The sequence below is a fragment of the Labeo rohita genome, chromosome 12 (genome assembly GCF_022985175.1).
Source record: "Labeo rohita strain BAU-BD-2019 chromosome 12, IGBB_LRoh.1.0, whole genome shotgun sequence".
In the NCBI taxonomy this organism is placed as follows: Eukaryota; Metazoa; Chordata; class Actinopteri; order Cypriniformes; family Cyprinidae; genus Labeo; species Labeo rohita.
In genome coordinates this window covers 10,059,795-10,085,495 of record NC_066880.1, presented here as the reverse complement: position 1 = coordinate 10,085,495, position 25,701 = coordinate 10,059,795, and the positions used below count along the sequence as shown (strand labels likewise).

At 36.7% G+C, this 25,701-nt stretch overlaps 1 protein-coding gene across 3 annotated transcripts in view; it reads left to right on the top strand.

Annotated features, from left to right (window-relative positions):
- Positions 1–25,054, top strand: part of ankfn1 (ankyrin repeat and fibronectin type III domain containing 1) — a 103,369-nt gene extending 78,315 nt beyond the window's left edge. For all 3 annotated transcript variants that reach the window (XM_051124306.1, XM_051124307.1, XM_051124308.1), the window contains 10 exons: positions 7,110–7,209; positions 8,409–8,541; positions 9,284–9,400; positions 10,525–10,740; positions 10,839–11,005; positions 12,812–12,953; positions 14,537–14,705; positions 15,392–15,558; positions 20,739–20,952; positions 23,447–25,054. In XM_051124306.1, coding sequence (XP_050980263.1) covers positions 7,110–7,209; positions 8,409–8,541; positions 9,284–9,400; positions 10,525–10,740; positions 10,839–11,005; positions 12,812–12,953; positions 14,537–14,705; positions 15,392–15,558; positions 20,739–20,952; positions 23,447–24,207 — 2,186 coding nt within the window. In that variant the 3' untranslated portion in view covers positions 24,208–25,054. The remainder of the gene's footprint in view (positions 1–7,109; positions 7,210–8,408; positions 8,542–9,283; positions 9,401–10,524; positions 10,741–10,838; positions 11,006–12,811; positions 12,954–14,536; positions 14,706–15,391; positions 15,559–20,738; positions 20,953–23,446) is intronic.
- The last annotated feature ends 647 nt before the right edge of the window (positions 25,055–25,701 follow it).

The following is a 25,701-nucleotide window of genomic DNA, read 5'->3' as shown; positions in this document are numbered from 1 at the left end:
GCCAAGTAAACATGAATTTTGCATCCAATGTCCCATTTAAATTGTAATAATATTTCACAAAAGTACTATTTTTACAGTTTTTTCAAAAACATTTTTAAAAAATCTTACAGTTGAGGTCAAAAGTTTGCACCCCCCTTTCAGAATCAATTAAAAATGTTAACTATTTTACCAAAATAAGAGGGATCATGCAAATGCATGTTATTGTTTATTTAGTACTGACCTGAATAAGATATTTCACATAAAACATGTTTACATATAGTCCACAAGTGAAAGTTGAATTTATAAAAATTACACAGTTCAAAAGTTTACATCCTCTTAATTCTTAATACTGTGTTGTTAGTTGAATAATCCACAGCTGTGTTTTTTTTGTTTAGTGATAGTTGTTCATGAGTCCCTTGTTTGTCCTGAACAGTTCAACTGCTTGCTGTTCTTCAGAAAAATCCTTCAGATCCCACAAATCTGTTGGTTTTCCAGCATTTTTGTGTATTTGAACCCTTTCCAACAATGACTGTATGATTTTGAGATCTATCATTTCACACTGAGGACAACTGAGGCACTCATATGCAACTATTACAGAAGGTTCAAATGCTCACTGATGCTCCAGAAGGAAAAACGATGCGTTAAGAGCTGGGGGATGAAAACTTTTGAACAAAATGGAGATGTGTAATTTTTTCTTACTTTGCCTAAATATCATATTTTTTCATTAGGTACAGCCCTTCAGAGGCTACAGAAAATAGTTACACGTTTCCCAGAAGACAAAATAAGTTTAATTCAAAAAGTTTTCACCTCCCTGCTCTTGATGCAAAGTGTTTCCATCTAGACCATCAGTGAGCGTTTGAACCTTCTGTAATAGTTGTAAGTCCCCCATACTCCAAACTTTTAAGCATTAGTGTGTTTCAAACATATTTCAGTTTTATGAGCTTGGTTTGATTAAACAATTATACTCAGAATGGTCAACATCCCCATTTGTCTTAAAGCAACATATTTATGATTCCCTGTTATCAGATTGATCCTCCTGCCTTCAGAGCATAATAAATCGCCAGAGTAGCGTAGGTGTATTTAATCATGTTTGAAAGTTTCTGTAATATCTCTGTGTCCCATGTGAGCCCAAAAACCTATTACACTGTAAATGGTTCAAAACATTGGAAATTCCATCCCCACTGCACCACTGTGATCAGTGGTGCAGGAACAAGTTTTAGACCAGATTCATTATAAGTGATTAAATGATTCTACACAGGCAGTCACGAAACAAACTTTCGCTATGGTACTTTTCTTAAATTGGCATTGTGCTTGTATGACTTATGTGGCCCACACACACACACATATATATATATATATGTATATATCAGTGGCGATTTCTTTAAGACTGCAAGGGAAGCTCAGCTTCCCCTATAATGTCACAAAATTAATAGTCAAATTATGTACTATTGTATTAACATTTTATTGACTAAAAATGCGTTAGAAAACGTTCATCTCAAAGACGAGTTCGTTCAGAATCAGTTAGATATAGCAGGTCGGCTGACTTGATTTTCTTCTCATACATTCCCGTAGCGTCACAGTGCATTTCCCCGTTGAAGCCCAGCGTCCATTGACTTCAATGCTGCTGCTTTGAACGTTTTTTTTCAGTGCTTTGAAACTAGACGGTCATTGGATAAACGCTGCGATTATGTCCCGCCCACGGACGCTCAGCGTCTCTGGGGGTGAATGAGGAGCAAATGAGGAGTGGGCTGGCCTGGACTCCGAGCTTCTGCATGATGATTGGAGGGTCTGTCGAAAGATTGCATCTCCTTTTGACTGACAGCGATTTTGTACTATAAGGAATCGCTGAAGCTATTCGCGCTCAGTCCCATCGCGGATTTCTCAAGTTCAGTCGAAATAAAAACTGCTGCAACCTATTTCTTTATATTTGCTTGGCGAAATTGCTTGATTTTCATCATACATTTCACACAATTATACACCACATTCCTTGTTTCACTTTTACACAGTTTAATATTTTTTTAGATCGTTCATTCATTCATTCATGTTAATATTTAATGTAGTAATCAATATATATATATATATATATATATATATATAGATTACTACACTAAATATTAACATGGAGGATGACTATAAATTAATATAAATATATATATATATATATATATATAGTAATCTTGAAAAATTTTAACATAACATAATGAAACCTTATATTTCTATTAAAATACTTTATAAATAAATAAATAAATAAATCTCCATAATAACCTTATTTAAACTGCAAAATATTTATACTATATAGTAGCATCTGACTAAAAGAAAAAATACATCATATTTTGCATAATAAAACTAAAGCTTTTTTTTTTTACGATTGTTTGCATTGTGACTTACTTATGACAATAAGGCACATTCTTGTGAATAAATAAATAGACAATTTTATGATGTAGGCCGAAAATGAGCTTCCCCCTATTTGACAGACCAGTAGCCGCCACTGGTATATATGTATCCTATATAGCTGTATATCCTCTGAATCAGAGCAGGAAGATGACTTCATCCTCATCATCTCTGTTTTTTGCTCAGCTGGTGCGCTTTTATTTGCTTTCTTTATTGTGTTTTGTCTTTCCCTTGTCTGTCTCTCATAATGCTCTCACTCTTTCTCGTCGTCTCTCTCTCTGCCCATTTCTCTCTTGCTTCCACCCATCTGCCCACTCACCAGAAATCCCTCTTTCCCTCCCATCATCCTCTCGTCTTCTAAGTCCGCACTTCTTCCAGTAGATTAACTCTGTATTAAAGTGACGAAATGAAGCATGGTCAAAGTGTTTTGACTCAAGTATGGCCATCCAGAGCAGTATGAATACGCTCTCTCAGCATTCCTGCTGCCTGCCCTCCTACTTTCTTTACGCGAGTAGCGAGTCCGGGGAGTAGGACGTGTAAATAAATAATGTTTTAATACATTTATCCATTTTAGATTTTACATCTATGTGTCAAACATGTCATCCGTATATTCCAGCACTGTAAATCACAAGGCTGGAGCACAGACACCTTTAAAATGAGGCAGGCTGGTCGTAGCGTAAAGCGTAGACAGTCTGCTTTGGCCTCAAGCCCACTCTCTAACCCAGAGGCCGGCCGCCGAGGTATAGAAGAACGCTGTTCCTGGTGCTGACAGTACTGTGCTGCTCACAAACAGCAACTTCATTAGGCAGCTATGCAGCCGGCCACAAGCAGGAGGGGGGCGAGCAAAAAAACGACATCACTCATCTGTTTAGAAGTCAACACTAATGATGTCAGAGAGATGACTGCCAGCGTCGCAAATGAATTTATTGAATTGATTCTATGAGAAAAACACAGTGTGAGAGTTTTTATTGATGTGGAAAGCAGAAAAGCAGTAGAAACTATGCAAAAATAACACATCTGTCTTTGTCTTTATTCATTTAGAGAGAATCTGAGTATGTGCATTGCAAAAAACATTTTCTTCATCGGTATGTTTGTCTTGTTTTTTAGGGAAAAAAAAACTTTAAAAGGTACATAAATTAAATTAAATAAAAAAAATTAAATAAGAGAATAAACTTCTTTAAAACCCACATAATTTTATTTTAAAAAAATATATAAGAATATATATATAAATATATTAAGAATCAAGGGGATATATATATATATATATATATATAAAACAACATAAATGTAGTGTATAAGAGAATATGTATATATATATATATATATATATATATATATATAAATATATAATAACTTAAATATAAACTTTATAACCCACATAAATGTACTTTTTTAAATATAAATAACTTGTGTTAGCTAATAATAGAATATATTTATGATGAATTTATTAAAAAAAATTATACTCAACACACAATATACATACATACATATATATATATATATATATATATATATTTAAAATCTCTTCTAGTCTCATCTGTGCTTCATATGTCAGATAATGAGAATGCATATGAAATAGTAAAAATTCCTGTTAAATATTCTAATAAAAGAAATAAATACAAATCCTTAAATATATATAATATTGTGTCTATTTTTCTTACCACACTGTCAAACATTTGTATTTTATATATGTAATGTGTATATATATACTCATTGTTGATTTGTTGATTTGACAGGCACTTCTGACTATCCAAAGTGTCTTATTAAAAGTAGGAACGTCACACTTTTTGAGTCAATTATATATGCAGTATACAAATCCAAGTTTAAAATGTAAGATAGAACTCTGGGACAGAAGAGAAATAAAAAAAAAAAAAATCGAGAATGAGCTATTAAGAGATTAATCTAGTTTTAATGGCATTTAAAGATATTTACTGGAAAACAAGATTAAAGAAATACTGATTATGAAATTTATTTGCAATATGTTTGCATTATATGTCCCCATAAGCACACATGCTGGCAGGGGCAATGTATTTAGCCAAGTTATTTTTGGAGTGACGGTGTTTGAAAATAAATCTGCAAAATTAATCAGCATCGGTACAATGACACCACTATAAAAACCAGTCTGAAAAAAAATGCAGCTCGTTTAAGCAGAGGTTATCTTAATTTATGATGTGTATATGTGGAGCTGAGAGGTTGCTCTCAAGCCGAGGGGTGTGTGTGTGCGTCGCGCACACAGCTCCCAGTGTTCCTGCAGGAGACACAGCAACACCCACACGCACGACGCGATCGCTCACACGCACACCTCCGCGCTCCGCCGCGGCTATGTAAGCGCTTTCTGTCAGCGAGGGCCTGGAAAGTCTAGCCACGATCGTTATGGATGATCTCGCTCGCTCTCGTATGTTGAAAAGGGTCCGTTGACCCCCGCTAAATTAGTTAGAAAATGAAGAATGCTACCAGCGCTCGCCGTCTCTCCGACTCTCGCTCACCTCATTTCATGGTTGCACTCACTGTGCGGTAGACAGATGGATTGCCAAGTCATTAATCAAAGGCGATCCGTTTTTGCTTTCATAAATGAAAAGGCATTTCTTTATTTATTTAGTGTGACAGTTTGGCGGCACAGGAGGCCAATGCACTCATGTCTTATAATCTGCTTGTCAAAGCCAGTTAACCTTCTGAGGGAGAAATAAATACGAATTCTGCGCTCAACTTATCAACACGTGCAATAGCTCCATTTGCAGAGACTGGAAACTGCCGCTGAACTTCACGTAAAAAATGTTAAAACGGATTTAATGTGTTTCCAAAGTGGATAATTATGTTCTCACTCCTACTTGTTGTGATACAAAAATTGCGTCTGACATCCTAACCTAACCTAAGTCTGGTTGTGATATTCCAGCGAATGTAATCAAACTTGACTTTTTTTCAATCGGGACGTAATTGTCTTGAGATTCCAGTAAGATTCCGTGTTGCGGTTTCGAGGTTACGTTATGTCGACATGTAGCCAGGCAGGAAACAATCAGTGTGTGCATTTAATCACATACTGTTAACAGTCGCCACTGTAAGGTCAAAGGGGCCAAGGGTTAATCTTCTTAAGGGACTTGTAAGACACATTATTCCTCGAGGGGCTTGATAGTGATTTTCAAACGGAAAATCTGCCTTCCTACCTCCCTTTCGAGCCCCTCCGGTGGAGACACGGAGACTAGGGTTAGCGTGATTGCTCTCACGGTGACTCGCTCGCTCCGACGGCCACTTTCACGTTGTAAACAGCTTCTCAGCCAAATGGATTGTTCCGTCTGCCCTGCTGTTTACACGGGGGGCAATTACGTGACGCTTAATTTCATGAAAACAGGGACGTCTGAAGATTGGCATCGCTGAAATGTGGGCTGATATGGCTGCGCTTGAAGCGGGAGATACGCAGCTGAAATGTTCCAGATAACCGGTTTGTCGGTGGCCTGACTCCCCCGAAACCCTCTCTTACGCCCCTGAGGCTCTTTCACCCTGTCTGTCTTCATAGTTTCCTATGTTTACTCCTTCATTCAGCTTGTTGTTTGATTTATTTTGCTCTTAACAGTGACATTTTTGTGTCTTGATGACAACAGTGGTTTCAAACTATTCTGGAATGTTAATCAGACCAAAACTACGTAGTTCCCATTTAACTAATCATTGAGTTTTCTAAACAACTAGTCAGTCTTGAAGAAGCCAGAATGAACCCAAGAACTCAGTAGAGTAGAACTGGGTTTTGACAGAAATTTCATGATTCGATTCAGTTATGCTTTACAAACTTGCGATTCAATTCAATATCGATTATTTTGGATATATATCAGGTAAACTACATGGTAAATTTTCTCAATGGAAAAAAAAATCTCTTAACTAATGCTGTAAAATATAGGTACTATAATAGTGAAGGTTAAAATTATAATACTAAACTAAAGTTAACTGTAACTTTGAAATGTAAAATTTTAAATGGTGGCTGTCATAAAAACTTGACTGATTTATTGAAAGTTTAATATTGAAGAACAGTAAAAAAAAAATTATAATGATTATGTTATATGGTGTATATATTTAGCAAAACGCTTCTCTAGATTTCATTTTTTTTGTTGACTAGTTTTACGTGACATTGTTTACAAGCTGTCATATTAATGTCTTTGCTGAAACACAGAATGAGCGATTACATGAGAAAGGATACAGATTTCGATAAGATGTGATTTTTCTTTTAACATACTGTTGGATGTTTATTCAGATTTATTTTGTGCTGTAACTGGTTAAAGAGGAGCTGCAGCTTCTCTTAAACTGAGGCGCAACAGGGATCGTCCACTCCACATTAAACAGTGTCAAAATGGTATTTATTCTTTGAATAAATAATAATAATGTTATAAAATAGAAAGAATTTAAAATCTGACAGTTTGTTTCATATCCAAAGTAATAAAGCACAAAGCTTATTACGATTTATAGGACGGGAGCTGCGCTACAATGTTCCGTTCATTAACAGAAAACAGGCTAGACTAATCGATTCTTGGGATTTAAGAATCAATATTGTTTTCATAAAAATAAGAATCGATTAAAATTGAGAAATCAGTATTTTTTACACAGCCCTGCACTAGGAGTATTTTGGAGATAGATAGTATGATTTTTTCAGTTTTTCCTTTGTAGGTTTCTTCAGTCTCCCTTAGGAGTCTATATATTTAGTTGTTTTCACCTCTTTGCTCATCTTGACTCCATTTCTTGACTCTTTTTTTTCCCAGACACTTCAAAGTTGCAGAATCCAAGTCGTAAACAGTCAGTGTCCCGGAGCCTAAAACACCTTTTTCACTCCTCTACTAAATTTGTCAAGAGTCTCAAAAGGTGGTATGAGCTTATTACAAAAAATAGCTGGCATTTTCCACAAATAGATTTCATTTGGGTGTCACATAAGTTTTATTACAGCATTAGAGGCATAAATGGTTATTGCTGGATTGTTGTACTTGTAGATATGCGACCCTGGACCACAAAACCAGTCATAATTAGTACAGGCATATTTGTAGCAATAGCCAAAAATACATTGTGTGGCTCAAAATTATCGATTTTTGTTTTATGCCAAAAATCATTAGGATATTAAGTAAAGATCATGTTCCATGAAGATATTTTGTAAATTTCCTACTGTAAATATATCAAAACTTAATTTTTGATTAGTAATATGCTTTGCTAAGAACTTCATTTGGACAACTTTAAAGGCTATTTTCAAAATATTTTGATATTTTGTACCCTCAGATTCCAGATTTTCAAATAGTTGTATCTCGACAAATATAATTCTGTCCTAACAAACCACACATCAATGGAAAACATATTTATTTAGCTTTGATATATAAATCTCAATTTAAAAAAATTTGACCCTTTTGACTGGTTTTGTGGTCCAGGGTCAAATATGTGCATGAAAGTTTTGAATTAATGATTAATTAACTATATATATAATGCCTTTATTTATCATTATAGTTTATTTATAATTAATTTGGATATTAAGTTTACAGTTAAAAAAAAAATTTTGATTGGTATTTTGTCTAAATGACAGATTTACTGTCTAGGCTTGCCATTTAAAGCAAACATTTTTGCAATTAATAGAAAATAAACATTAATTAAATGACAAATTTGCTGTCTAGGGTTGCAAAACAGCAAACATTTTTTACAATGAATAGAAAATAAAACATCTATAATTATCGCCATTTTTAAATAAACATACTTTTACATTGTACTACAATTTTGCTTTGTTGTACTGCTCATTTAAGTAGCTTTGGTGTCTCTGCTAATGAATGTATCTAATATAAATGTAATATTTTGTTTGCTTCATGTGAGGTTGACGAACAACATTATCTAAACATTAAGAATTTCATATCACTAAATATTTGTTGAAGTAGAAAAAAATGAACCACTTTTAAAGAATTTCAGTCCCAGTTTTGTACTCTATTTTTGGAAAGTGCCAATCATTATAGAAATAACATTCTAGCTGATAATGCTGAATTCGTCTTGTTCTGAATAGGTTCTCTTGCCTGTTTTTTTTTTTTTTTCAGGGGAGTTTATATAGCGTCAGTATTTTACCATAAGGACAGTCTGCTAGTGACTAATGAGGATCAGATCCCCATAGTGGAGGTGGACGACTCATACAGCAGCTCCCTCATGCAGGACTTTCTGTGGTTCACCAAGGTATGCAAAAACATACAGTCGACCGCGACATTAAGCGGCGGAGAGGTCAGCGCGGAGATACTGCGCTAAAGTAACGTGCGTTTTGTTAACGCTGAACTGAAACATACATTTTCTATGTTTTCGTTACACATCTCTTTGACAAGCGTCAATATTTTTGTTGGTTTCGTCCAAATGCGGCCTGCGGTCAGCTTAGCGTCCTAAATATATTCTGTCAAAGTGAACAGTCACCGCACTTTTGACGTTAGGCCGCGCGTTTGTAATTAGCCCATCATTACAAGGCTAAAGTGGTGTGATGCAAGAAGCAGTAAGAGGCTTTGCAGAATATAGCTCTTTGTTTGATGGCCAAATACTTCTAGATTTTATGGTGAGATTGGAGGTAAAGTTATACTCATGGAACGAGCCTCGCAGCATTTTAAGCGCTCATGTCCATATCCAAATGTTTATTTTATTAACTTGTCTCCTAATATGCAACTAAGCAATGAAAGTCCGTCAAGGCAAATTTTGATGTTGGCTTGATAAACCTTGTTTTCAAGTTTAAAATAGTTTGAAGGCTAAACAGTCACATAAACATAAGGCAGACACATAGATGGTTTCTTCTACTGCACTTTTCCGTCTAAACACCTTATAGGATGTCGCTAAAGATAAAGCACTCTGGCATTTATGCACAGACTTTGAATGATGTTGAGGAATTAGGTAAATAGCTTCCTCCAACTTCACAAGTGTGCGTGTGTTTATTTTGCAGCTGTCCTGTATGTGGGAAGACGTCCGGTGGCTGAGACAGAGCCTGGCAGTCTCCACCTCTTCCTCTTCCACTCTGCAGTCCAGACAGAAGATGCTGGCGGCCGCGGGCCAACTGCAGGTTTGCCAGCCCGTGATGAGCCTCGCTAACAATTTATCACTATAATGGGATTTGATCTCAGTGCAAATTGAAATTGAGTTGGATAATCTCTTATGTGGGATTCTGAGTGGAGTGTGTGTCTGCGTTTGTGTTTGAGCATATTTCATATTGCATAACAATTAATTTGCCCAATGTGCTTTATTTAATGTGTTTTTTTTTCCTGGAAGGTTTAAAATATTTAAAATATTTGTTTTTACTTCAGTGCAAATTGTAGTACATTTAAAATATAACCATTATATAATCAATTTATACATTTTATTGTAAAATAATTATTAAATGCTATTTTCTAATTAATTATTAAACGCTATTTTTTCAGTTTTGAGAGAACTGCACGTTGATCCAGTCTTTTTGTGAGGCATTTTGTAATTCTATTATCATACGTAAATCAAAAGCATAGTGATATGATAAAGAGGACAGTCATTTACGCTACCAAAAAGTTTTTGAACAGTACGATTTTTAATGTTTTTTAAAGAAGTCTCTTGCGCTCACCAAGCCTGCATTTATTTGATTCAAAGTACAGTAAAAAAAAAGTCAGTTTTTTAAATATTGTTCTATTTAAAATAACTGTTTTCTATTTGAATATATTTTAAAATGTCATTTTGAATTTTTAGCATCATTACTCCAGTCACATGATCCTTTAGAAATCATTCTAATATTCTAGTTTGCTGCTCAAAAAACGTTGTAATAATATAATAATAATATATTATTTTAGGAGTTAGGATTTAATAATATGGAGTAATGATGCTGAAAATGTAGCTTTGATCACAGGAATAAATTACATTTTAAAATATATTCAAATAGAAAACAGTTATTTTAAATGGTAAAAATATTTCAAAATTTTACTGTTTTGCTGAACTTTGGATCGAATAAATGCAGGCTTGGTGAGCAGAAAATACTTTTTTAAAAACATTACAAATCTTACTGGTCAAAAGCTGGACTGGTAGTGTATTATTATCAGTTCCATGGTGGTTTCAATGTCACACCCAAATTAAAAAATTAAACAGTTAGCAATGTTTTTAAGTGGACACCATGCACAGCATCAGAGGGTTAAATTCTTTTCTATTTCTCTGCCTTTTTCCAAACAGAATCTTCTGGGCACTCACAATTTGGGCCGAGTCCACTATGAGCCAATTAAAGATCGTCATGGGAATGTACTGCTTGTGACAGTGAGGGAGATGGATAGCCTTTATTCCTTTTTCAACGGGAAGTGGATGCAGGTGTCCAAACTGCAGAGTCAGAGGAAGTCTCTGTCCACTCCTGAGGAACCATATGCCCTGGACATCCTCCTCATAACCATACAGGTAAATACTCTGACCTGACTCGACTCGGCGTCAACTCTACTACTGATACCTCAAATAATCCACCATGTAATTTAATTAAACTGTTATTTTGATTATAGGACATTCTGGCTTATCAAAGACGAAGTCAGCACCGGTTGTCCTCTGGGCTTTATCTGGGTTACCTGAAGCTCAGCAGCTCTGTGGATCAGATCAAAGTTCTGGTTCCTCAACGTACGCCCAACATGCTTTGCCACACTAAGATACGAGACAACTATAATGTGTCAAGGTTAGCTTCTTCAATATGCTATTGACTTTTACACATTTACAGCTATTTCTTATAATTTGTATTTTCCTCTTTGTCAAGTTTTCAACTCTTTTTTGATCATGGGTTATTTTGAACTAAATGTTGAGTAGTTAGAAAGGTTTTTTTGTTCGTTAAACTTCAGCGTAGAGCTCATGTACATTGCCCGTTTTGTTGTTATTATCAGGAGCTACTTGTGGAAGCCCATTTCAAAATAAAAAAGCAATTGCCACTTTTTATCTCACAATTCTGACTTTTTCAATCAATCAGTCAATAAATAAATGCAAGATGTAAACTCAGGAAAAAAAGTCAGAATTGTGAGATAAAATTATCTTTTTGATATTTTTTATCCCATGGCAGAAATAAGCTTACGGGACAATGACTGGGATGTTTAAGTGATAAATGCAAATTTATTAAAAAGATTAAAAAAATCTCTACATAATATGCATACATAGTAACAAGACTCTACATAATACGCAACACAACAAATTAGAGAATTTGTCAGCGCTGCTTTAGGGAAAATAGAATATTCTGAAAGTATTAAACTAATTAAACTAGTAAATGCATGTGAATGTGTTTTTAGCATATTTTTCCTTCAAATAGTCTTGCATTTTGCAGTTCACAAAGCAGTTCTGAGAAGCCTTTTTCTCTTTAAGTCTTTCTTTCATCTTAAAAGAAAAAGGACCCTAAGTTTAAAAGCATTGGACAAAGACCACAGACAAAGACAGTTTAAGCATGTATTCAAAGCCTGTAATTACAGCATAGAACTATTTCTTCTCTTTTTTTATTAATTTATCGCTTTTAGCAAAATACGAGCAAATGTATATGTACATGACTCATCAGGAAAACTTTCAGGCAATCTAATGAATGTTATTGATATAGACGTTCAGTTTTAAACCTTTTATAGCATCGAAACTAGTTAATATTTCTTACTGGTGAAGCGAATACAAGCTTTCCAGAGTGAGTGTACCTGAGAAGATTGAAATATGCCTGAACTCCGTGTCGGGCTCCCCCTCACCACAGGCTTACATAGTTTCTTGACACCACCATTTTTTACAGTCAAAACAAAACTCCTATTTGTTTTTGTTCGGTAAAGGAGCTATTTATTTATTTTCATCTCGGGTCATGGTGTTGACCTTGGTAGGTAGCTAGAGACAGGGAGAGTATTATCCTGCAGCTCTGTGTGGTAGTAAAACTAAATTTACTACGGGGCCGGACTGTGGAAGTCAGTGGGAGGTTCACACAGGATGATGCCCACTCACGGCTCGAGGAAAACCTCTGGAGCAAAGAAATTCTCCTTTTTTTCCACCAGCCTACCCCCTAGACGCTAGCCTTGAGGGTGTCCTTGAGACTAAGACCAAATTACTCTATTTTGCTCCGTCATCTTAACCGCGTACTGTGAGCTGATGCTTTTCATCCTCTCAGTTTTTATGAAATTTATAGAAAGTTAGATGAATATTTTCACAGAGATAATAATGTAAAAACTAATTCAATAGTTTTTAAATTCTCTCTGCAATCATTAACAAATACCCAAGGGTTGTCACTTTCCTAAGAGTCTGTTTTAGTATTATTGGACATTTAACTAGTACTTTTCTTAGTGTAGTATGTTCAGATGGAAAGGAAGAGTTGTTTAGTGGTTTTGTCACAAGCATCACTTCAAACCTTGCTCTCAAAATCAGACCTAACATGCTATCCCACTAGCCTTTGGAAAACACTCTGTTGAGGGCACTTCTGGAAACTGTAATACAGAGCTGTGTGTACATTGACTAAACGCTGTCTCTTCCCACCCAGGGATGAGTGGGAATGGCTGCAGTTGCTGTCTGGCCCTGTGGAGGTGGAAAGAGCAGATCAGGCTACAGACTGCCTCCTCTTCTCTGAGCTCCAGACGGCCATTAAGAGTCTGCTGCACCAGATTAATCTACCTCTCCACCAGGTACTGCAGTCTACAGGACAAGTCTGTCAAGTCTGTGGTAACTTGGTGTAAAGCACCACAGTTGTCAAAAAATGATTTTTGTAAATAGCTTTTAATTTTGAAATGGTTAAATTAGCTTTAGTTATTTGGGTGTTTTTCAGTTTGCACGGTTTTTTGAAAAGAAAGATTTAAGTTTAAAGCTAATATAAGTCTTGGGTAGTGTGAATATTTTGAGATTTATATGCACGGTAGGTAGGTCGATAGATAGATAGATAGATATATAGATAGATAGATAGATGAAAGGGTGGATTGGCAGATGGATAGAGAATGACGTACAGATGGATGGAAAAACGAATGGAAAAACAGATGGATGGATAGGCAGATGGATAGACAAAGACATGGATAAATAGAGGAGATGGATGGATGGATGGATAGACAAAGACAGATGGATAGATAGATGGAGGGGATGGATGGGTAGACAGACGGATAGATGGATGGATAGGCAGATGGATAAATAGAGGGGATGGATGGATGATAAACGGATGGATAGATGAAAAAACGGATGGATGGAAAGAGGGGATGATGGATGGATGGATAAACAGATAGATGGATTGATGGATAGGCAGATGGATAGATGGATGGATGATAAACAGATAGATGAAGAAATGGATGGATGGATAGGCAGATGGATAGACAAAAACGTATGGATAGAAAGAAGGGATGGAGGGATGGATGGATAGACAGATGGATAGACAAAGACAGATGATAGAGGGGATGGATGTATGATAAATGGATAGAAGGATAAGTGGATGGATAGGCAGAGAGGATGGATGGATGGGTAGACAGACAGATGGATAGATGGAGGGGATAGATGAATGGATGGTTAGATAAATAGATGGATGGGTAAACAAAGATGAATGGATAGATAGAGGGTATGGATGGACGGTTAGGCAGATGGATAGACAAAGACATGGATAGATGGATGGATGGATAAACAGATGGATGAATAAATGGATGGGTAGATGATAAATGAATGGATAAATGGATGGATAGACAAATACAGATGGATCGATAGAGGGGGTAGATGAATGGATGGTTGGACGAATTGAGGGATGGGTAGACAAAGATGGATGGATAGAGGGGATAGATGGATGGATGGATAAATGGAGGAATGGGTAGACAAAGATGTATGGCTAGATAGAGGGAATGGATGGATGGATGGTTGGAGGTGATAGATAAAGGGATGGGTAGACAATAACAGATGGAAAAATAGAAAGAGGGGATAGATAGATAGATAGATAGATGGATGGATAGACGGATGGATGAATAGATGGAAAAGATAGATAGTTTGGATATATGGATGGACACAGATGGATATATAGACAGATGGACAGACAGACAGACGGATAGATGTATAGATAGATTGTGCTATACTATACTATAGATATTACAGATAGATTTTGGTACCAAATATTTGTAAGAGTAACTTTTTGTCTACTACCAGTTTTGGAATTTTCTCTTGCTACTTAGTTACGGCATAACATTGTTACCCTTCGACCCTCGTGGGTTAAAGTCTGTGTGTGTGTCTTGTATGTCCCGCACAGGCCAAGCACTTCCGTCTCTACACACACGAGGTGCTGGAGCTGGGTCACAATGTGTCCTTTCTTCTGCTGCTGCCCGCCTCAGACGACGTTTGCTCTGCCCCGGGACAGACCAACCCCTACACACCACACTCGGGGTTCCTCAACCTCCCTCTTCAAATGTTTGAGCTCGGTACACTGGCTTCTGTTTCAACCCCTACAATATTAGCTCAGTTGGCCTTATAAAAATCCACAGATTCCTCCCCCCTCTGCCCCCAGTCACACTCCCTTAGGACCTCTAGTAAATCAAGCAGACACACACACATGCAGACACCAGCGGGGTGGCGGTGCGCACCACGGCTAGCCAAACAGCCACCCACCCCCCTCGCTGAGCACAGACTGTGTAAAATGAGGAAAGGTTAAACAAGTAATCAATATTATAATTCAATAAAATGGGGTTTAAAAAAACGGCAGATCATTTTCATTCAAGTAGCAGGGTTTGTTTTCAGACACGAAGGCAAACCGTGCGCTTGTATGCTTAGCCGTGGTGCCAGTTAGAACACTTAGTAGCTTATTCAGCTGCTGTTGTGGGGAGAGTTTCAAACAACTTTTTAAACGTTATACTGTGAGGTAGTTTCAACCCAAACACCATACACTTGTAAACCACCCACAGATTTCCATTACAAAAACGTCTTTTAAAAAGATTCGTCAGTGTTTTTGGGACATTAATGATAACCTTCCTAGGGTCTCAATTTCACGCCACACACCACCCTGTGAAGTCAATTCGAAAAATGCAATAACATCTGACCAGTTTTGCCCTTATATGACAGTGTCCATTACTAAATGTGGTATTATATACTTTTTGTCTCCCATGTGCAGTTCACTTCTGCTCATATAAGGAGAAATTTATCAGTCTTTACTGCCGGCTGTCCTCAGTCCTGGACCTGGACGCTCTAATTACCCAGCAGGCTTTTAGAGAGGCCATCACTGACTCAGAGGTGTCCACAGCCAAACAGAGACACCAGCACATATTGGACTACATTCAGGTATGATCTGTGAAGGATAATGTGATTTGTTTTTTTGTTCCTCTCCCTTGTTTCAAATAATATGATAAACAAAAAAGACGTCTCTTTATAAATTATACTTTATGTAATATAATCCAGTATTACATTGAATATTGATGGTGCAACATATTTTAAACAACTTCTTAAAAATATTTTTAAAATATAAAGTACTGTATAAAGGCCTGGACTCGTGAATATAATTAAAATTGAAAATAATTTGTCAACTTATGCTAATGGTTTTAATATATCAGTAGCTTTTTTTGATGAAATTGAAATATATACTTGGTTTCTTTTTCTCTCTCGTCCCAAAGTATATGACAAACAAAAAGATTGCTCTTTAAAAATTATATTTTTGCTAAATTTAATTCAGCTCTGTATTGAATATTGATGGAGCGATGCCATTTTTTCACTTCTTTTTTACCTTTCTTTTTACAAAAAGTACTTTATAAAGACCTGAACACATAAATATAATACAAAAAATGAATCATTTGTCACTATATGCAAACTCTGTCTATTTTTCTGTAGCAATATCTTTTTGGGTGACATTTAAGTGTGTACTTGTTCAAGCTGCATTCTGTAGCATTTTCTTCTCATTTCTTCACTTTCATAAGCTCTTAAATAGATGCTTTATAAGATCTGTATTTTTTTGTTCTCAGTACAGCTTGTTGTATGCCTTGGAACTATGTTAGTTCAGGAATAATTTGCAAATTAATCTCCATTGTGACTGGAGCAGTCAGTGTGAGCCTACTTTGCACATCCATCCCAACAAATCCATTTCCTCCCAGTTTAAATAATTTGTTGCACTGCAGGCATTTTGGATCCTTGTCCTTAGCCAAGCTTAACAGTGTTTTTGTTGGTGTTTTTGATCTTCAGCAGGGAGTTTACCCTAAAAAGTATGTTTTCGCATATTCAGCAGTTACTGCAAAACTATTGATTAATCACCTTGAATAAATGAGAAGTAAACTTTGGTGTCTATAAGATTTATAAATGTTTTTGAAATCTCTTACGCTCACCAAGGCTGCTTTTATTTAGTTAAAAATACAGTAAAAACAGTAATATTTTGAAATATTTTTACATTTTAAAATAGCTGTTTTTTATTTAAATACATTTTACAATGTAATTTATTTCTGTGATGAAAAGCTGAATTTTCAGCCATCACTACTGATCCCAAACTTTTCAATGGTATTGTATAGGGCTGCCCTCGACTAAAGATTTTTCTGGACATTAATTTTAAGGATTAGTTGACTATCATTTGCACGTTTAATAAACCATATAAATCATAGTAATGAGCTTTTAATTGCCTACATAGCTTAATAAGCACCTAAGTGCACACACACACAAAAAACTAAATATAATAATTATGAATGTTTCAGGGCAAAACAGCAAGGAGACTACATTAACGTTTTAATAATTTATTGATAAACTAGCGCATTCTTTGTTTTCCGTCTAAAAGATCGAGCAACACTGACTCGTCATCTATAATCAGAGAATATTTGTTTCCTATTTGAATTGGTTCATTTAAAAGTAGACATTTCACTCTCTATAGATAGCCTATATTTTTAATGTCTGTAAGAGAAGTATACACAGAGTTTCGAAGTTTCGACGTTCATAGAGACAGAAAGAGCATCCTGTTTGTTCATTATTTTACAAAAGCACAACGTTTCGTTGTTACTTTGAGTGCACACAAATAAACATAGAGTCTTTACAGATTCGAAAGATGTATTACTTTTATCAGTATGACCAAAAATGACGGAGTATTTTAAGAGCAAGTGACCGTATCGGCATCTCCATTTGTCGTGCGACTGTTTAGCTTCCACACTTGAAAAGAGCACATTTTTCTAGGCTAATGTAAAGCCATGTAATGTTGCTACTACTTCCATATTTCAGATGAAAAGCCGCATGTGAGGTTGATGAATGACAGCATTTTGATATCCAGCCCGATGTACTATATCACCACATAGACTAGCCGTTAACGATCTGTCCGTCTGTTTATTTTTTCTGTGACTAAGCGACTAATAAAATTTTGGTTGACCAAGCCTCTTCTCATCGACTAACGGTTAGTCGACTATTAGGTGGCAGCCCTAGTATTGTATGTGGTAATTTCAGTTAATCAGACTCAGAACATATGCATAACGTAACGCAACGAACAGGTGTTTAGGATGGTGCAGTAGTTTTGGTTGTTTTGCTATTTAGTGTTTTAAAATTGTTTGTACACTATCTGAAATGATGCTTTGCTGCTTCATTCCCTTTTATTAGCCACATTCGTGTTGTTTCAATTACAACTTTTAGCAATACGTCATTCATGTTTCAGTCCTGAGGATCACATGTTTATTCCCAGCCGCTTGGGAGTGTTGGAAACATCAAACTACAAAAACAATTTAAACTAATAATCCAATTAGGATAGTTTATTGATGTCATAAAGCATAACTACTAGACGTATAAACTGTAAAACAAGTTGTTTTTCTTGTGTCGAAATTTCAATAACAGCTCAGCAGACTCTCTCACAATCCGACTTGAAAGCGAGGCGTGTGTTAAGTGTGCCGGTCTGAAATAATCCCTCTCCGCCACCCCGGTCTGGACGATTAATTGAGATTGACCACAAAACCACAAGAGTGTTTGTGTGATGTCAGGTCCAAGAGGCGCTGGAAAAAAGCAGCACACTGACCACAGATTACACAGCGCCTAAGAGCGACGAGGGGAAAAAATAATACAGATCAATGAGTGTGACTGCATGAATGTGTGTGTGGGGCTGAGCAATGTGGCATCAATTAGCGTGAAAACCTTAATGTTCCAGGAGGCGGCGAACGAGAAAGAGCCACGTCTGTCAGAGCGGCACGGTGGTGGAAAGTGCTTTGCGCTCCACTCTCGTGCGAGAGGGCAGGTTTATATCGCTGTGAGGTCCTGTCAAAGGGCTAACGGCAGACCGCAAAATGCGCGTTTCAGATGCATGTGGCGAGATGTGTCATTGAGACGGAGCTTCCGTGATACTCCGATTTACTTAGTAGTAACTTTCTGGCAGATTTACAAATTTGCTGCTTTATTGTGAGTGAGCTACTAGTTAATCTGATATTACTCACTGACAACACAACTTTTTGGCTGTAGAAGTTCTCAAGTGGTTTTAGTTCAGGGCCCAGATTTTATATAAACATAAAGTGGTGAACCAAAGTTGTGTTTCACACAAATGTGAACAAAAATGTCCTTACATCTAACTTTGTTAACATGACAGGCTGAGAAACAACACTGAATGTTAGTTTTGAAATATCTCTTGAATTTTAAAGGGACAGTTCATCCAAAAATAAAAATTCTATCATTAATTACTCACCCGTGGGACGTTTGTTCATCTTCAGAACACAAATTATGATATTTTGGATGAAATCCGAGAGCTTTCTGATCACGTTCAAGGCCCAGAAATGTAGTAAGGATATCGTTAAAATAGTCCATGTGACATCAGTGGTTCAACCTTAATTTCATGAAGCTACGAGAATACTTTTTGTGCACAAAAAAAGACAAAACTAATGACCTTATTTAACATTTTCTTCTCTTCTGTGTCTTACGGGTTTGGAATGACATAAGAGTAAATAATTAATGACAGAATTTTCATTTTTTTGAGTGAACTATCCCTTTAATGTTTTCGTTGACGCCCAATAATTCACTACACAGAATAAATTATCGTTGACACAAAACAATTTTTATTCTTTTTGGAACTAAACCTTTATTCAGTGCAATATGAGTCATGTTGTATTCTACTTTGTGTTGTTTTTTTATAGCTTGAGGCTTTAGTCTAACATTTTAATATTTTTTGCCAAAAATTTTGTGTCAAAATACTGTTAAGTTTGATTTCACAGCCTTTGACGCATATAAAAATGGGAAATCTTTTCTCATCCCTGTTAACGTTCAGGCCTATTCATTTTGCTCTCTTAAATATGCATGATTATATGGTCAGTTGCATTTTATTATTCCCATTTCTCTACGCAGCCCACAGCCCTGTTGGAATGGACCTTGGCTGACAAGCAGCCTGTCCATTTTGGATCTAATATTTTAATATTTTTCGCCAAATATTTTGCGTCAAAATACCGTCAAGTTTGATTGCACAGCCTTTGACGCACATAAAAAGGAAAACATTTTCTCATTCCATTTAATAATGGTCAGGCATATTCATTTTGCTATCCTAAATATGCACAATTATATGGTCAATTACATTTTATTATTTCCATTTAACATTATTTTTCCCCGCTGTCCACAGCCCTATCAGAACAGACCCGTGATTCATTTTTGGGTCGAGAACTGCTATATTATAGCACTGGGTATGATATAAGCCACACTGCCTATTTATTCTTATTTTCCCCTAATTTGTTGCAATATTTCCCAGCCAGCGGCATTAGGCCAAACATTTATTAGTTGAAGTAGTCTATTTCGCAACTTAAAGAAACACATATTATTGCCCTTGTCATACTGGAGTCCCCTCTCTTTGTCGTTAGAAGCCCGGCATATTTTCCAAAGGAGTCATCCTGTGGTGTCAAGGCTCATTCCCATAAGCTGGATCTCACATGGCATTTGCTAGAAAGAGCTCAGATTGCAGAGGTTTTTTTTTTTTTTTCGTCTACCCTGCTTCATTTTTGTACTAGCTTTTTCCTTCCAATTTGAAATAAGCTCCTTGTAAATACAATTGCTATAGTATGTCCCAAGGATGGAAAATATGAAAGTGGTAGTTGTGAAGATTCACCGCATGGAGGTTAACAGCTCTGATTGAAAACACATTTTACCTCTCATTTCACTCCTGCACACTAAATAGGAGCAATATGTACAATTCAGCTCTGACGTGCTGTGATTGGCGAACAGAGGAAGATGACACAAAATAAATTATGATATTAGTCACGGTCATGCCCCTTCAGACTTCACAGCAAGTTTTCTGTGGCCTCCTTTTGAAGCTTTTGTGTGATGCTCTTTAATGGTTTGAAAAGCTTTGTGATGTTTGTGGGGAAAACGCTTGCGACGTTTGTGTCGGGAAAATACCGCATTTTTCTCACACTGAAAGCTGCGATTTGCATTTATATCGAATCAACATTTAAATAGCACCAAGCTAACCTTATTTTCAGCATTTCCAATGAAATAACAGCACGCTCAACCTCACTTTGTTTTTTTTTCCCTTTGTGTGTTTGAAGCAATTGGACGAGATGTGGCGAGACGTCCGCTGGATCACCAATGCCCTGCAGTACGCCCGCTATAAACAGCCTCTCGGTTGGGTGCCTATCACCTGGCTAGTAGATGTCAGCGTGGAGCCTCCTGTCCAGAAGAATGACTCCACGTCCTCTAACACAGACTACGTGCCCACTCCCTCACCCTCTCCAGAAATGAGAAGGCGAAAGCCCACAATTGGTAAATGCTTTTTTTCAATAGCTGCCTTTCATCCAGGCATAAAAATACGTGTCGTGCTTGACTGCACGTCTGTGTTGCATTCAAATATGTATTATATTTGCAGTAGTGAGAATGTGACATTTGTTGACCGAACAAAAGAAAGCTTCTGCAGGAAATAAACAAGTGTATCAGCTTAATTATAACTCAGCACGCTTATTGTTATGACAAAAAATTTAGTATTAAAGCTTTGAGATGCCACGTGTTGTGCAGAGCATTACAAAAGGAAGAGAGTTTAAAAAATTGCAGCAACAAAAATAGAACAAAAGACACCAGTTTTCAAGAAATAGATGAAATTACAGATTACACTTGGGTAATGTTCTGGCACCCTGTGATTGCTAGAAATTTATGCTTCTTTAGATTCCAGTCTGTTTCACTAAGGATTGACAAATTATGTTGATTCACAGACATCGGCCATCATTACTGTGTCTGTTCTAATAAGACCCATTTGCAATTTTACTAAGGCATTTTTACCTTTTAAAACACAAGTGGTCACAATTTAAAGCCAAATATTGACAATTTAATGATTCCTAGTCTTGCCAGTGTCTCACTGCATTCTTAAAAAATAAAAAGCATGCAGTTCTGATAAAATACGCCTTTACGTTTATTTTGAATGTAATAAGAAAATTAAAAACATAAATTGAAAACAGATGTTATTAAGTCAGTTTAAATATTATTACTTATGCGGTTCAATGTGTGCAATAAATTGCATATTGCCTGTCTTCTGGGTGTTTTTACTTTTATTTTATAACTTTTATGTGCAATATTTCTCAGGATTTATAATTATTACATTATGTGTGAGGGTGTGTATTAAAATACTGAAGTAAATGAAAACTATTGATCTTTCAGAAAGAATATAGGCATAATTCTCCAATACACACCATAGATATCAATTTATAGTCACTTTTAGTACATTTAACAAACATTATTATATTATTTAATGCCTTTGTATATATATCTGTTTGGGTCAATAAGTGAAAAACCTAGAACTAGTTCGTAAAAGTAGCTTTTACATCTTCTCAATCATTTAACAAACTATTTGATTGACAGCAGTGGTTCTAAAGGGCAAAGCATCCGGAATGAGGAGTTTTATCATATGATACAAATAGATTTAGATTCAGATTGATAACAAATTGTCTCTTTCTGAGGACAATAAAGAATGATTCTGAATCTAAATATCGCGTGTATATGTGAAAAACAGCACAATGTACAGTCGTTTACGACTTTGAAAAATGTGATTTAGGGTGGCCAATTTCTTTCAAATTTCTCACAAATTTTTGGGGCCGAGAGTCAAACAGGTCGATCAGTCTCTGTTAACCTTGTCTAACACACTTATAGACACTTGTGGCATTTTGGACCAAGACCATGCACTGTAATTTTCAAATTGATAGGACAAATGGTATGCGTAAGTATAGACATTTTTAGCGTAAGTATAGACGTTTTAGCAATTTTAACTTATAGCCCCACCAAGTGGCCAAGCTCCACGATTTTTGTCCTGTGACCTCAGATTTCACTCTTACTTAAGTTTTCTGAGTTTGGCGCAGATATCTCATTCCGTTCAGGAGTTATAAGCATTTTACTAAAAGTGGCCCTGCCCCTTTCAAACGTTTTGGCGTCCCTTTGTGATGGGGAGTCGAAAGTTTAACTTTTTTGATCATTATTGATATTCACTCTCCAGAGAGTCTTTCTGCACTGGTTTGGTTTTGTTTGGGCAAAAAACCTAGGACTAGTACGCAAAAGTAGGTTTTTTAAAAAAATCCAAAATACCCCAAATTTTAGCCAGGCACACGATTGAATCTGGTGCATGTGTTTTGTCCAGCGTCAGCCAAGGTTTCCAACAACATAAAACTGACTGTTTAGCAGGTCTGAGCAATTTTAGACGTTTGATCGCTGTAGCGCCTCCGTCAGGCCAATTGGGGCGAGACTTGGTGACATTGTCAGCTGTATGAGTACTACCATCCCTTCAAGTTTCAAGTCTGCGACTTACACTTTGGTCTTCACGATCAGTTTTACATGGAGATTCCTGATCCTTGCCCATTATAACAATTACAATAGGGTTTCAGTCCTACGCTTGAACCCCTAACAAAAGTATTTTCATTGTTCATAATAATACGAAAAGTTTGTGACACTGAAACCTGGAGTAATGGCTGCGGAATATTTGGCTTTGCCATCACAGGAATAAACTACATTTTTAAATGTATTAAAAACAGTTGTTTTAAATTAAAATAATCTTTCACAATATTATTGCATTTTTGATCAAGTAAATGTAGCCTTGATAAGCACAAGAGACTTCCATTAAACCAACCTCAGACTTTTGAACTATTTGGCTGTATTTCAGCTATTTCAAAATGGACCCAATCTGATTTTAGAGGCAAATTCTAAGGAAGCATGTCTGATTCTTTACACGCTTTGCTTATTATTTCCAATTTACTTATTATTTCAACCCCATCTGTTGCAGAGTCCCAACCAGGTTCAGATGAAGAGGGCTGTTCGGAGGTTTTTCTCCCCACAGACAGTGACTACGACTCAAGTGATGCTCTGAGTCCTCGTGACCTGGACTTAGTTTACTCCTCAGCCCAAGATCTCTCCCATCAGGCCGTGCACGTCCTCAGCGGCAGCGCCCCTGATGTTCTTCAGATGCATGATCTCAAATATAGCGCTTGCCCCAAGTCCATCCTAGAAACCGAATCGTGCACCAAGGACATGGAAGACCTATCACTATCCTCTTATTCCGTAAAGACCACAGACAAGCCTGGACGGAAGTTCTTAGCCGATCCACCAACAAAACGAAAGCTGCTGTCCAAAAGCCACCCCCAGAGGAGTTATTTCGGCGGGCCGCACCGCTGGCTGCGTGTACAGAGCGAGAGTCACACTCCCTCGCTATCCGAAGGCATCTACACCAGACAGAGCGATATCGACCTGCCGCTGGATACGCCACTCTCCCTACCGCATTCTCCCACTACCTCCTACAGTTTGGATGAGTACAAAGCGCCCTACAGGGAGTCTAAACCCAACGTTCGCAGAATCTTTGTGGAGTCGTGCAGCAAGACATCACCCTGCAGAGATGCCCCACATTGGGAGGAGGAGGAGGCGAGATCGAGAGGAGCTACAGCCAGAGAGGCCGGAACGGGATACGGCACCACAGCAGAAGCTCAGGATGTGGATTCGGATGAGCTAACAAATGAACAAGTGTCGGAAATCCTCAGCAGCACTCTTTAGGATGATATACGCGTTCCATCATGTAGACTAAGCTCCAAAACTTCTCTTTCCCCTCCAACCACACACTTTACAACAACTCACGGTTGTAACGAGTGAACTCTTAGCCTAATCAATTCTTGCATCCTCTCTGCAGAGGATGAAGTTGCTGGTCAACTCTGCGGGACTCATAACTCATGGCTCTGACTGTTACAATGTTGATTATCAATGCAACGTGAAACAAAGCACTGCTTTTCCTCAGAACTTGAAATTGCCTCAGCCAATAGAGCCCAACAGTGAGCGCCCACTTTTTCAGCTGCCTTTGTTCTGAATGTATCTTTCCCATTTATTATCACCATAGGGGTTTTAAAAAACGTCTACAGACTAAAAGACTTTGAAGTCGTGAACAAAACCAGCTTTAAATGTTACAGCTTTTTGTGCAAAAGCTACAATAGTATTTAAACTCACTTATGATTGAAGTCCTCAGTTACCTTGGTTACAATATAAACATTCTAATCTATTGATTAGAAGTAAATATATGTATTGGGGCTGGGTAAAAAATGATCAGTTTCTCAGTTTGAATAAATTTTCATTTTTATGAAACGATATAAATTCTTAAAGGTCCACTGAAGTGCTTTGAAACACTTCAGCGCGTTATTCTATGCGTTGACAATTTCAACTGAAACAGGAAAACAGGGCGGTCCAGCAGTCCCGCACCCTTTTTTAAATAGCCAATAGCGTTTTGTTCATATGACAGCTTGGTAAAGTCGCATTTGACAGTGTATGACAGCCACAATTTCATCTATATTGCATTATCTATATATAAAATAGCATTTTGTGTAGAATTGAAATGTGTTCGGTCAGTTCTGTGGTCTGTTCTGTGCTCAGTGTGTCGACTCGCGCTGCAGTGGTTTGTGTTGCACAATGCGAAACCAGACTTCATTCACCCCAACAGAATGCATATTTCCGTTTTTTCCGAGATTGTAAGTTCTGAATGCTTATATCTTCTAAATGTGAATTTTGTCATTGTTTTGGAACACACTAGCTTACAGATAACCTTAAGACTAACATATTCATAATAAAAGCCAAAAAAACGTACTTTTTGATTTTATGGGGACTTTAAATCCTAAGAATCGATTAGTCTAGCCTGTTTTCATAATCATTTGTTTGTAGCCGCTCCTCATCCGATAAATCAGTAAGCGTTATGATTTGTTACTTTTGATATGAAACAAAGTCTCAGATTTCACATTTAAATGATAAATTCAACCGCGGAAAGACGTCAATATAAGCTTGTAAACAATGTCACGTAACGTCACATTTACCTCAGACAAAACGTATTCGGTGACCATAAACTCGTTAGTCAGCTAGGAAAATGAACTCTAGAGGAGTATTTTGCTAAATATATGCACCATATAACATATTCACTATAATTTTTACAGTTCTTTAGTGTTATGTTTTTATGGCAGCACCTTTTAAGTGTTTATATTTCAAAAAACGAATTGGAGTGGAAATATAATT